The sequence below is a fragment of the Phyllostomus hastatus genome, unplaced genomic scaffold (genome assembly GCF_019186645.2).
Source record: "Phyllostomus hastatus isolate PE091 unplaced genomic scaffold, TTU_PhHast_1.1 phas_scaffold_182, whole genome shotgun sequence".
NCBI lineage: Eukaryota > Metazoa > Chordata > Mammalia > Chiroptera > Phyllostomidae > Phyllostomus > Phyllostomus hastatus.
Window position 1 is genome coordinate 30774633 of NW_025334013.1, and position 13836 is coordinate 30788468.

General features: G+C 39.3%; 1 protein-coding gene across 6 annotated transcripts in view; it reads right to left on the bottom strand.

The window, feature by feature from the left end:
* The window catches only part of TESK2 (testis associated actin remodelling kinase 2), a 115827-nt gene that overhangs the window by 34285 nt on the left and 67706 nt on the right, over positions 1 to 13836 (bottom strand). For all 6 annotated transcript variants that reach the window (XM_045858644.1, XM_045858642.1, XM_045858648.1 and 3 more), the window contains one exon: positions 7948 to 7996. In XM_045858644.1, coding sequence (XP_045714600.1) covers positions 7948 to 7996 — 49 coding nt within the window. The remainder of the gene's footprint in view (positions 1 to 7947; positions 7997 to 13836) is intronic.

Here is a 13836-nt window from a genome sequence, read left to right on the forward strand (position 1 = left end):
GCCTTTCATGACTTCAAATACTTCTTTCCAGCCCCTTCTTGCCTATAAGATTTCTTTTGAGAAATCAACTTGTTGGGAACCGCCCTGCCTGGTTTCAGAAGCTGTAGCCCCTGCCAAGGCCAAGGCTTAGGCTGAGGGAGCGACCTTGGACCATAAGCCAGCAAGGAGACAAAAGCTTATCTCCCTGGCAGGAGCTCCACTTCTGCTCCTTTTACTTCATCCATAACTGGCCCCCAGTGCTTGGTGGGTTAGCCAATGACAGGTAAGATTCTCCAAGGGGGGAATGACCTAAGACAGGCATGATCACATGGGAAGCCCCCAATGAAGGACTTTGGGGGGGTACAGCAAAAGGGGATGATGGACCCTCGCCCCTCGGCTTTGACAAAGCCTGAGTCTTCATTCTGTCTGCAAGAAGTCTCCTAATCTCTTGGCTGCCTTACTTCCCCTGCCTGACTTAAGTGTGAAACAATGACAGAGGGTGGTACAGCTCTGTGCTGGAAAGGCCAGGTTCCCCGGGTGATGAGGCCTAAGAAAGAATATGTAAAATCCTGTGAAACCTGCTTTGTTTAGACTGCTCTCAATTAAATGATAAGGATCCAAGCAAGAAGTTTGTTCCTCAAAGTTTTATAGTTCTTTAGCTATCTGACCCTGACTGAAAATAGGCCCTCAGAGTTCTTTGTTATCTATTATTTGATCCTTACTGCCTCACAATAATTAATGAGCTTTATCTGTATTCCTGTGCAAATGAACCCAATAAAAGCCCATTGAGGAACAGACTCCTGGCCCTTCTCCTTTGAGAGATCGGCCACCTTTCCTCCCCAAGCAGATCATGTCTTGGTAGACTTATTCTCATCTGTGGAGGCCTGGGAGGCCCTGCAAGCGGAGCCCCCCCACATCAGCTAATAGTCTTAGGGGCATTCCTTTGTAGGTAACTCTCTCCTTTCCTCTTGCTGCTTTTAAGATTCTTTATCATTAATCTTGGGTAACTTAATTATGATGTGCCTTGTGTTGTGTTCCTCCTTGGGTCCAATTTCTTTGGGACTCTCTGGGCTTCCTGGACTTTCTAGAAGTCTATTTCCTTCACCAGACTGGGGAAGTTCTCCTTCATTATTTGTTCAAATAAGTTTTCAATTTCTTGTTCTTGTTCTTCTCCTTCTGGCACCCCTAGATTTGGATGTTGGAGTGCTTAAAGTTGTCCCATAGGTTCCTAAGACGTTCCTCATTTTTTTGAATTCTTGTTTCTTCATTCTGTTCCAGTGGGATGTTTATTTCTTCCTCTTGGATGTTTAAACCAAATCATTTATTTGAATCCCAGTTTCCTTCCCTTCACTGTTGTTCCCTGTATATTTTGCTTTATTTATTTCACTTTGGGTAGCCTTCATTTGTTCCTTCATTTTGCAACTGAGCTCTATCAGTTGTGTGAGCATCCTGATTACCAGCATTTTGAACTCTGCATCAGATAGGTTGGCTATCTCCTCCTCACTTAGCTCTTTTTCTGGAGTTCTTTCATTTGGGCCATATTTCTTCGTCTTGGCCCACCTGGTAAGTTGTAAGGGGGCAGGGCCTTAGGTAATTGTCAGTGTGGGGCAACCCTCTTTGCTGCCGTTGTAGCGCTGTTTGTGGGGGAGGGGCCAGAGAGAGAACAATGCCACTTGCTCGCTCTTCTCTAGCCCCACTTTCCAATGAACTCTCCTGTGAGACTGGGAGTTTCTCCTGCAGTTGCAACCCCCACATTATTTTACAGCTAGAAGTTTTGAGTCGTTAGTTTCCAATTCAGCCAGCCCTACTTTGCCAGCATGTCCTTTCCACTTGGCTGCCCGTCTCCCATCTCCACCCCTCCTACAGAGCTGGATAAATGTTTCTTTAACTCCTTGGTTGTCAGAGTTCCATGCAGTTTGATTTTTCTGGCACTTCTGGTTGTTTATTGTTTTTAAACTGGTTGTTATCCTTCTTTTGGTTGTGCAAGGAAGCGAAGAGTTTTTACCTACACCTCCATCTTGGCTGGAACGTCACTGGTTGATTCTTGTATGTGTCCTGATCAGGGTTTGAACCCACAACTTTGTCATATTGAAACAATGCTGTAACCAACTGAGCTACTCAGACAGGGCTAAACAGAAGTATCATATTATCAAAGTATGCCTAATGAAGATTTGAGGAGTAGCATATCAAATTGAAGCAAAGACAGACTAGAGACAGGAAAACCAGCCACAAAATATTCATAGAAATCCAGTCATAAAATAAGATTGTGGCAGGAATGGAGAGAAAAAAGAATCAGAAGGACATCAAAAAGAAAATATGAGGATAGGATTGGGAACTGATTAAATTACAGAGATGAGAAAAATGTCAAAACTAACATCATATTTTTTAATTTGGCTGAAAAAGGATTCTAACAGTAGCAAATGGTAAGACTGAAAAGGGTAACTGAGCTAACGAGCTAAATTGTATTGAAATAATGGAAAATAGAAGATGACAGAAAAAAGAATATAAACTATATTGAATAAATATCATTAAGATATTCGGATACCTGAGAGTTAACAGCACAGAGTAACAGCTGGATAGTAAAAAATAGTTTCTAAGGAAGAGCATAATTAGAAATTTCTCACTATCCTAGTCACTAAACAGGAGTTCATGAAAGACATTGTAGTGAAATAAAAATGGTCTTTGAGATGTGAAGTCTTAACAATGCACCTACCCTTGAATCAAAGCTAACCAATAAAATGCAGCTCAAGTGACATTATGGAACTTCCACAGCCAGGTCATAGGAAGTCGTCTGGCTTCCGCTTGTTAGTTTGCACCTCTCGTCAGTCATTGTAAAAAGTCTAACACTACCCTGACATCACCAAGCTGTGGCAAACTCAAGCCATAAGGAGATGACCTAAAGAATGAGACACCATTCAGTGAAAGAGAGGGGCCCAGGAGCCCCATGGCACCAAACATGTGAATTAAGTAGCCATCTTGGAAGTAGGTCCTCCAGCTCAGCCACCCCAGCTGACACATGTGGATCAGAGACTCAGGAAAGCCCTTCTGAATTCCTGACCTACACAATCACAAGCAAAATAAAATGATTGTTTTAAGCCACTAAATTTTAGGGTAGTTTGTTATGCAGCAGTTCACTGGAGAATAGCCTTCTATTTTATACTGATAAGCTTAGAGCCTAGCATGCATCTAGCTTACAGCAGATTCACTTAAAGTCATGTGTATAAAGTGAATCTCTTTCTTCCCTCACAGATGCTAATTCACATCTCTTTCATTTTCCCTACCTTCACTGCTCCTTTAGGAAGTCCTGAGTCACAGGGGCAAACATTGTTAGCACCTTTGGTGTGTCCTCTTAATTACCATGTGGTAGTAATAGCCTCCCCAAATCCATCCCATGCTTGAAAGACAGGTATGGCTATACTACCAAAGTTAACCCAAAGTAGACACCAAATGATTTCACATCTGGCTTAAGGTAAATAAGGCCAGGAGAAAACTCTGTACAGGGCCACACAAAAACAAGAAAAGAAGCAGTCACAAATAATGGCAATATTACTGCAAACCAAGAAACTGGAATCTGGCTGTTCAGTTTTGTAAATAATGCATAAGTGTGGTCACTGAAACCATGGGGTTTCCTTTCACTGTAAGCTCTCTGATTATATAAGGCTTCTTATAGGTCTGACAAAAAACAACTCAGAAACAACACACATCGACCCATATATGGAATTTCCTAAATTAAAGTAGCTAATCTTTAATAAAGAAGGGAGGTGGATACTGGGGGGTGGAAAGAGTGAGTGATAAGAGGATGGAGGCTATGTGAATAAAAAATTCTCTTCAGTCACCTTGCAGGGCTGATCCATTCCCTCATGAGCTAAAAGCATTTCTTTCCGTACCAAGTATCTGCCAGACTGAGGAGACGCTGCTGTAAACAGGTTACATCACTTCACTAGGCCATGCAATTGCTGTGTTTACACCTGAGTTGTTCTCAGTGCCACGGTGGGAAAAGAAAATAGTTTCTTCATGGCAGAAAAGGCAAGAGAGACCCCCCAAACCTACCTGCCAAGCAATTTTTTGGCTGACTCTTTGGACCAGAGAGTATGGTTACTAGAGACCCCAACCCCACAACCTTATACTCTACCCATCGCCCTAATTCCCAGTCTTCTAGGCATTGAGAGGTTCTGCACAAACAGGTTTCCCAAACCATTTGATTACAAAGATATTTCCCTTTTTGTGCCTTTCTTAATAAGCTTAAAATGAATAGCATTATGATATGATGCATAATCTGTCCACAAGTATCTCTCTTTCCTTTCTTTTTTTGACTGGCACCCTCCACCTTGGATATAGAAGAGAAAACATATGGCATGTAAATTGTTGGTAGCTATTTGAATGGCAGCCAACCTTAGGATAAAGTTGACAATGTAAAGATGAAGCATAGAGATAGAAAGAAGTGGGGTCTCTGGATAACATCTATTTAACTGCTGATGCAAACCAACCCTTAACCTAATAAACTGCTAGAATTCCAGTTACATGAGTCATATTGCTTAAGGGCATTGAACTATTTTCTATTACTTGTACCCAAATGCATTCTAATATATCCAATAGCCAGAAAATATCTTTTCCAAATAACCCGAAATATGTATCAAGTCAGTCACACTGAAATACACATGCTACACATACAAGAACCTGTGCTTAGCACCGTGAGGAATACAGAAATAAACTAAGGGCAGCATGTTGCAGTGAAAAGAATATAGCCTTTGAAGTCAGATGACCCTGGATCCAAATCCTGCTTAGGGGAAGTCGCTTAATTTCTCTATGCCTTAGTTTTCTCACCTATAAAATGGAAGAAATTAGGCTACAGAATTTTGAGAATTATGCTAATACACAAAAGCACCATGTATAGCACTTAGCCACAGTGGGTGTTTAATAACTGGCAGTTATGATTTTTAAAATGAGAGAAAGTCTTTACCCTCAAGTAGGGTAGAAAAGATGAATAATTATGATTTAATAATTGGGATATTTACAGGGTATGGAAGACTGCAACAATGGTTCCAACTCTTCACCTCTTACTCAGTCCATGCCCTTTGACGTCTAACTTTGCTCCCAGGGTGGACTTAGGTGTGTGACTTGCTTTGTCTAATGGGATGTTGGCCAAGCAAGGTTGAACACAAGAAGAATCATGAAAAGCACTTGTGCAAATGGTTTGGCATACTTTTGCTATTCTGGTATCATCTTTAAAAGGACATGCCCAGGCTAGCCCACTGGTCTCAGAAGGAAAGATGAGAAACAGCTGGAGCAAAACTGCCCCAGAAGGCCCCACCTAGAGCAGACCACCACTGATCCAAAGATGCCTGAGTGTGCAGTGTCTGTTCCAAATTCAACTAATATCTTCAGTGCCAGTGAAGACTTGTGGAAATGACTTAAGTCCAGAAGAGACCAGATCATTCTGAATGTGGGAAATATTCTTCCTAATAATATCAATACTTTACAGGCATTAACAAAAGCTATACTACTCTACTGTAATTACCGGCCAGTTATTTTAAGAGAAATAAGGAATGACGCTCACATTACTGTGGAGAGCAGGCATAGCACCAATCAAGAAATATTTACTAAATGTCATTCAAGCTCTAAGTGCTGTGCTAGAAGCTATCAGTAATTTATTTTTATGATCCTTGGTGAGACTAACAGCTGTGCTGCCAAGTCAAAATTAAAAGGCAATTAAGTGTAGGAATCCCCAGAGATCTATGCCATGATGGTCTTTGCTGCTCCTCTTCTGAAAATATCCAGAACCATTTGGATATCTGGACTTTGTGACCACTGGCCTATTAGCATCATAATAATAAGTGTTAATATCATAAGCTATGTCAACATCTCATTAATGATACTAGAAATGCACACTCACAGAATACCCACCATATGTTATAAATAGCTATAAACAAGCTAAAAAGCAACAGATAATATTATTTAAGTGCAACAGGGACAAGGGAATGTTGTATTAAGATCATTCATTTCTGCCATTTCCATTACATCCCATTTCTAAATTTGGGACATGATCACAAATATGAAAGTATGTTTACAATATACAAGTCCTTCCAATGACTTCACAGTTCAGAAAACAATGATAAAAGCAGGGAGTACAACAAATACTTTTACCATCATTAGTTCAAAGCTCTGGCAGATATAAGGCTTAAAAGAAGGAGTTGTCTTTGAAGAATTTATAGACTCACTTCTGAGAAAAGAAATACAAAGAAAATATCTCTTGATCTGGGAAGCTGGTTATGGGTGTGTTCATTTCTATAAATCTAGTGAGCTGTACACTTTTCATATGTGTGTTTTTTCTGTTTTGCTTTATTTTAATAAAAGGTTTTAAAAAAATTCAATGATACTAACAACAGTATAGAACTAAGTATCAAATGAAAAATAATGACATTTCAAGGAGCCCAAGAGATACTAGTCACTGCTAATAACAAAAGCTATACTAGTTAAAAATGTATTCAGTAATTACTATATGCCAGGCACTGTGCTAAATAAGCATTTTACATTTCACCCTCACAACATCCCCGTGAGGTTGTCATCGTTTCATCAGCAGCAGCATTTGCCACAATTAATTATTCTCTTCTTCAAACTCCTTCTTCCTTTCCATTCCGGATTTTCTTTCCTGGTTTTCTTCTTACCTCACTAGCTGCTCCTTAGTCTGCCCTTCCCCCAGACTTTGAAAATTGAAATACTCCAGGTCAGGGGCAGACAGTTAAGGTGTGGCCTGTCAGGAACCAGGCCTCCTGGGAAGCTTGCCTGAGCTCCACCTCCTGTCCCTCCATCCCCACCCCCCAACTCAGTGGAAAAACTGGTCCCTGTTGCCAGAAAGGTTGGGGACCTCTGTTGTAGGGCTTAGCTACTGGTCCTCTTCTCTATCTAGACTCCCAGGTACTATTATTATTATTTTCATTTTACAGATAAAAACATTGAGGCACAGAGATTCAAACCTAGATAATCAAGACTTCAGAGCCCATGTTCTTAACCACCTTACTATTCCACCTTCTTTGCCTTCCATATAAGAGACAACACATAGTTACACACATTCCACATTGTGGTGCCCTCAAGTGACTGAGAAAAGAGACACAGAGAGAGGCACACGGGATCCTCCTCCATAAGATACTAAGGACTAATACCAGGCACCAAGCCTGCAGGAAAACCAGTACTCTTGCAAATTCTGTTACACAATTTTCCTTCCTAAATTTCTTCACTTTGTGTTTTGGTACTTAACTTCTCAAGAAGAAATGTGAAAACATTCTAGAACAGACTCTAAAATCTAGATGCTCATCAAAATAATCTGGAGAGCTTTTAAGAATACATATGGGCCCTATGTAGACCTACTCTACTAACCCAGAAGATTCTAGGAATCTATGTTCTAAGAAGCTCCCAAGCAAATTCTGGAGCTGGTAACTCAGTATCCGAATTTGGGGAGTTTTTGTTCTAAGAGGATTCTCTGGTCCTCAGAGATTCAAGAATGACTATCACATATTCATCTGCCTAGAAGACACAGAGCATGAAATAAGAATGAAAATGTAAACTGATTTCATGGACTAATGAGACTGACTCATCAGGAAACCATAGTAGTGAAGGTAGTATTCTAGATCAGGACATCAAATGTTTCCGGGTAGTCTGGGAATCACTTGCTGTAACAGAGTCTGCAGCCAAGTGATGCCATCCCTTAGCTTAGGAGGGGGTCATCCAGGCAGCAAGAAACAATTTATTTGAGCACTCACATTCTTAAGACTATTTACCAAGTATTATGAGGGACTCCAAGAGTATTGAGAGATATGGCCCTCAGAAGAAAGCATTGTTAACTCTGCCGTTTTTGTATAAACAAATGTACACCCATTTTCCTTACATATGCAAGTATCAATCACTACAGAACCTTAAGCTGCTGAAACTAAGGCAAAGAAGTCACCTTCAACATGTTTATTGAAGTCTTACCTCTGTAAGTGCATGCAATTGTCCTTGATGTACACATACACCCATGAACCTATAAAACAAAAGTTTTTTTTTAAACAAATGAAAAGAACATAAACATTACTGCCATATAGAGAAGCTAGTTTAGTTACCTATGCATTAGAAATGATCTAATACCTGTGAAGTCTCTGGGCTCCCGTACAACCCTATAACCTCTCAAACTTTGAGACCAGACTGGTAAATTTCTAAGTTTATATGAAACATCTGGTTGTGACAAGACCTAGTGGTAAAAAGCAATGATTGGAGGAGGGGGTAAGCCTTAAAAATAGCATGATATTTAAAAAAGACATCAAACTGGAAGTAAAAAGCCCGGATGCTGGTTTCAGCTCTGCCACTGACTACATGCTCACCACCACCATTCCCGACCTGAGGCCAAAAAATGTCACTAACCTTAAACATATTTGGGGCTTAGTTTCCTCATCTAAAAAGTCAGCAGACTGGACTACCCAATAGAAGGTCTGCAATTCACAAACAAACTGAGGGTGAAAGTTGGGGTAGCCTACATTTGCTGAATGACAAAGAACTAACTTCCTTTACATAAAAAAAAACTCTTCCAAACATGTAATAAAAAAGAACCCAACAGAAAAATAGGCAAATGGCATGTGCATGATTCACAGAAAAATAAGTATAAATGACTAATAAAAATATCAAAATGTGCTCAAATTCACTCATAATAAAAGAAATATACATTGAAAGAAGGAAATTGTGCTTTTTTTGAGATACTGCCTTTTAAATCTATCAAATGAAAAAAGATTAAAATTCATAATGTCAAGAAGGTGAGAAAACATGACCAGAAAACACTATTGAGTTCTTCGCACAATTTTTTCAAATGGTAATTAATTATACCTAGCAAAAATTTTAATTGCTCCAACAATTCCATTTCTAGGAATTTATCTTACAAATATACTCAATTTAGGTGAGCAAAAATTCATGTTAAAAACACCTATTCCATCAGTATTTATGAATTTAAACAACTATCAGTGAAGACTGGTTAAATATTTGTGGTATATTCCTAGACTAGAAAACTATACAGCCATTAAAAAGAAGGAAGTTGCCCTAGCTGGTGTGGCTCAGTGGACTGAATGCCCGCCTGCGAGCCAAAGGGTCACTGGTTCGATTCCCAGTCAGGGCACATGCCTAGGTTGCAGGCCAGGTCCCCAGTTGGGGACATGCAAGAGGCAACCACACATCGATGTTTCTCTCCCTCTCTTTCTCCCTACCATCCCCTCTCTCTAAAAATAAATAAATAAAATCTTAAAAAAAAAAAAAAAGGACGAAGTCGATCTTTATGCACTGATATGGGAAGACATCCAAAGTATACTGTTAAATGAAAACATCAAGTTACAAATCCCATTTGTGTAAAAAGTTTGTATATTAATTAAAAATGTCTAGAAACATTAATAAGTGGTACTGAGGGGGAAATGGGTATTTTTAGTGTATATACACATTATATTTTAAGTTTATTTCAACCAACAGGTTACATTTATACATAAAAATGATTTTTAAATAAAAACCATACATACCATGCCACCCTACAAAAATAAATAAGTACATAAGTACCATAAATCAATGATTATGACTAATGATCATAAAGTGGGATACAACAAATGTCCTAAAGTCCAAGACAAATGGGGTTTGAGTTGCCAAGACAGAAGTCTCGCTAATAATATTCACAATTCTCAAAGAAGTTCTAGTTCAGAAGAACAAAGAAAAGGGAAGAGACTGACTACAAGTGAGAGTATTGGCACAGCAGTGACTGTGCTGGAAAGGACCATAAAGTTCCATGACGGCAGAGCCCAGGTCACATTCTCCCCTGTGATCACAGCACCTGACAGTGCCTAGCAAAAGTATGCACACTCAGTAAACAACTGTTGAGTGAAAAGGAATTGAGTGAGGGAAAGCACCTAGCTGGCTGTTTTAACAGCGTAGTTTTAAAGACATACTGCTTCAAGCAAAATTACTATTGTGGAAATTTCAGAACTCTCCAAGAAGTGGTCTCTGGTCCACTAGTTTTTTCTAAGTGCATCCAGAGACTTGGTGGGAACCTGAGAAAGGAAGGATCTGAGGAAAGATCTAGGCAGTACTGAAAATAGGATGCAGGCTAAAATGACTAGTTGTAACATACCTCTGGCTTCGGAAGAAATGGAAAGCAAAATAGTAGAGTGGTTAAAAGGCCTCTGAAGTTAGAGGGTGTAGGTTCAAATCTTACCTCCACCCTTTTCTTGGCAAGCATTAGTTTCCCTCTCTATAAAATAGGACAATAACCCACATCACTCTTTTGTAACTTTCCTTACTACGGAAGATTCAATTTTATTTATCTCTGCATTTCTAGTACCTAGTATAGCATCTGGCACACAGTAAACAAGCTCTCAGTAAAGATTTGTTGAATGGCACGAATGATTTTTATGACTTGGAAACTTAAGTTAAAGCTCCTCCCTGAGATGGAAGATTTTACTTACTAAAGATCATCCTTCCAGAATCAGTTAAAATTTCTTCTTCTCTATAACAATCTCCTGGATGTGGTCCACATTAATCTTCTCACTCCCTGTCCTTCTCCTTCTTAGTCCTCTCCGCCCCCCACAGGACTGCTAGTACTTTTATTCCCCTTTGAAAGATTGTTCATTAGCATAAGTAAAGTGGTAGAAGGTCTGGAGTCAGACTGCTTGGATTTGAATCCTGGTTCTCTTACTTACTCATGACCTCTCTGTTAATCAGTTTCTTCACATGCAAAATGGGAATATTAATATTACCTAACCTATATGGTTACCATGAAGATGAATGAGATAACTTGGGCTCCTGGAACATAATAAGCACTAGAAAATGTTAGCTATTCTTCCTCTTTTAACATTTCCAATTCCTTCTCCAGAATGTAATATAAGAAAGGCTTTGCCCTGGCTGGTGTGGCTCAGTGGATTGAGTGTTGAACTGTGAACCAAAAGGTCACTGGTTTGACTCCCAGTCAGGGCACATGCCTGGGTTGCAGGCCAGGTCTCCAGGGGGTGTGAGAGAGGCAACCACACAGTGATGTTTCTCTCCTCCTCTTTCTCCCTCCCTTCCTCTCTAAAAGTAAATAAATAAAATCTTAGTGAAAAAAGAAAGAAAGGTTTTTAAGAGTACAGAGCTCATCTCATCTCCTTCTGTATACAGTGCCTGAAACATGATGCTGTGAACATAAGATTCTAACAAGCATTTCTTGAATAAAACAAACAATAATCATCAAGTTAGCTTCATGATGTAAAGTCAATTTATAAGAAAGAACACTTAGAGGCAGGTACAAGGCTGGAAAGACAAGAGGTATTTATTTTATTAAGTAAATTATTTACACAGAAGCTAGGCAATAGGATTCTACTAGCAAAACATTAGCTACATTCTAAAGGAATGGGTCTCCTAGAAGCAGAAAAGACCTGGTTTCAGTGTGATGCCTCCTTCTCCCCTCGCCCACAGACCGACAGTCACTGTGACCACATTACCCACAGAAGTATCACAGACAGAACACTCAGAAGGTACTGGCTTCCGGTGACAGTTTTCTGTATGCCTTCTTACACCCCCTACTCACGTCACCACATCACACTGGTGTTGCACAACTCTGCTTCTATGGGAAACTTTTCTGCCTGACCTTCTCAACCTCATTTCCTTTCCACCACTACCACATCCAAAAAGGTGTCACAGAGCTTGCAAGCTGAGACAGACCTTAGCTTTATATTGGAAGAGGAGCTTGAGCAGAATTAATCATTCCAGTTGCTATAAACAGAATATATTTTAAAAGGGAAATATTACTCATCCTTAACAGGGAAGTGATATATGCTTAGAAAAGCATTTAAAATTAACAATAAGTTTTCACTAAAATGTGTATTGCTAATTATATCAAACTCTAACTTGTGAATAAAACCTCAGATCTTTTTTTGTTATGAAACAGGACCTAAGAAAATTATATCCTGGATGATTTTTTTTGAGATTTTATTTATGTATTTTTAGAGAGAAGGGAAGGGAGGGAGAAGGAGAGGGAAAGAAACATCAGTGTGCGAGACATACATTGATCAGCTGCCTCTCACACACCCCCAACTGGGAACCTGGACTGCAACCCAGACACACGCCCTGACTGGGAATCAACCTGGCAACCTTTTGGTTTGCAGGCTGACGCTCAATCCACTGAACCATACCAATCAGGGCCTGAATGATTCTTATTCCCCACTACTACCATTCCAAATCATGTCACCTAGACTTATTACTTAGTTCAAGAAGGGAGCACTTTCTTAATGCATGTGCTTGAGAGGGAGTGATTATTCAACTTTGTTATTTTTACTTTCACATTACACACTCATTCCTGTTGAGAAGTAGGGAGAGTTGCTTTTGTTTTTTTAGATCAGTGCTTTCATAAATTTTAATGTAGAAATGAATCACCTAGGAATCATGTAAATTGCTGACTCTGATTCTATAGGTTGGAGGGTGGAGTCTGAGAGTCTGAATTCCTAATAAGCTCCCAGGATGTTGATGTTGTTTAGTCCATGAACCACCCATTGAGTAGCAAGGCTCAGTCTATACAAAAGACAGCAGATCTCTAAAGTTAGTAAGACTGTAACAGAAAACTCCCAACTCTGATACTACTAGTAAATTCCACTCTGACCAGAGGCTTAATATGCCTCAGTCTTTCCTGTAGCATGATTTACCATTTCCCATAAAGTGTTAATACCATGCTCTTCCAAACCTTCACCTTTTCTGAGGGTGTTTCCACTAGCTAGAATGCACCCCCCTCCCTCATTTCCACATAGAATCTACCCATCTTCAAACCCCAGCTCAAATACCTCCTTTCCCACAAAACAAATGTGGCTCCTTTCTGAACTAACATGCTTCTGAACCACCAAGTTTCTCTATCTACACCACCCTCCATAGCATCATCATTTCCTACTTTGGACTGTGTTTTGTAACATGCCTACTAGACATAAGCTTCTTAACAGCATTCTTTTGCTGGGCATATAACAGTATATAAACGCTTGCTGGGTAAATTTAAATCAACTCTGACCACTCAAAAATTATTCAGTGCTGACCGTGTGCCAGACATTGGTAATGATCATGAGTGTGGTAATAACCATTTTTTAAAGAGCACTTACTATGTAAATATATTTAAGCACTTTACATTATATTCATTTCATCATCACAACAATGCAGTGAAGTAGTACTTTCATTATTCCAATCATACTGATAAAGAACTGAGGCTCAGAGAAATTAGGTAACTGACCCAAAGTCATTCATCTGGTAAGTGACAGTGAGGAGTCAAACCTCAACAGTGAGTTCCAGTGTCTGTGCTCTTAATCACTGTTATATTACCTCTTCATAAAGTTATAAAAGAGATATAAAAATGAGATATAAAGGAATATAAAAACAAGAAAGGATCCCTTTCCTTAAGAAGCTATTGGTTACTCAAAATCTCTTTGTGGCAGCTCCTATCTCCTGATCAAAGTCCAAATTCCTTAACGTGTTATTCAAGGGTCTGAATTATCTGACTCAAGCCTCTCTTCTTTATCTTCTGTTACATAAAGAATTCCACCTGAATTCACCATGGTTTAGTTATATAATCTGCCATTCCTAAATATGTTCTGAATTCCATATTGTTGCTACAATGAGTCCATTTGGAATTCATTTTTCAAATCCTTCAAAACTCAGTTCAAGAATATCTCCAAATACTGATAACAAGAATAACAACAACAGCACCAAACATTTATAAACCATTTAGTGTGCTAAGCACAGCCACATATTAAGTCATTTAATTCTGAAAATGGCCCTTTGAGGATGGTTAGAATAATTCCTATCTCAGAGACATAATTTCAAATATTTCCCTAATCTTTTTAATCAAAA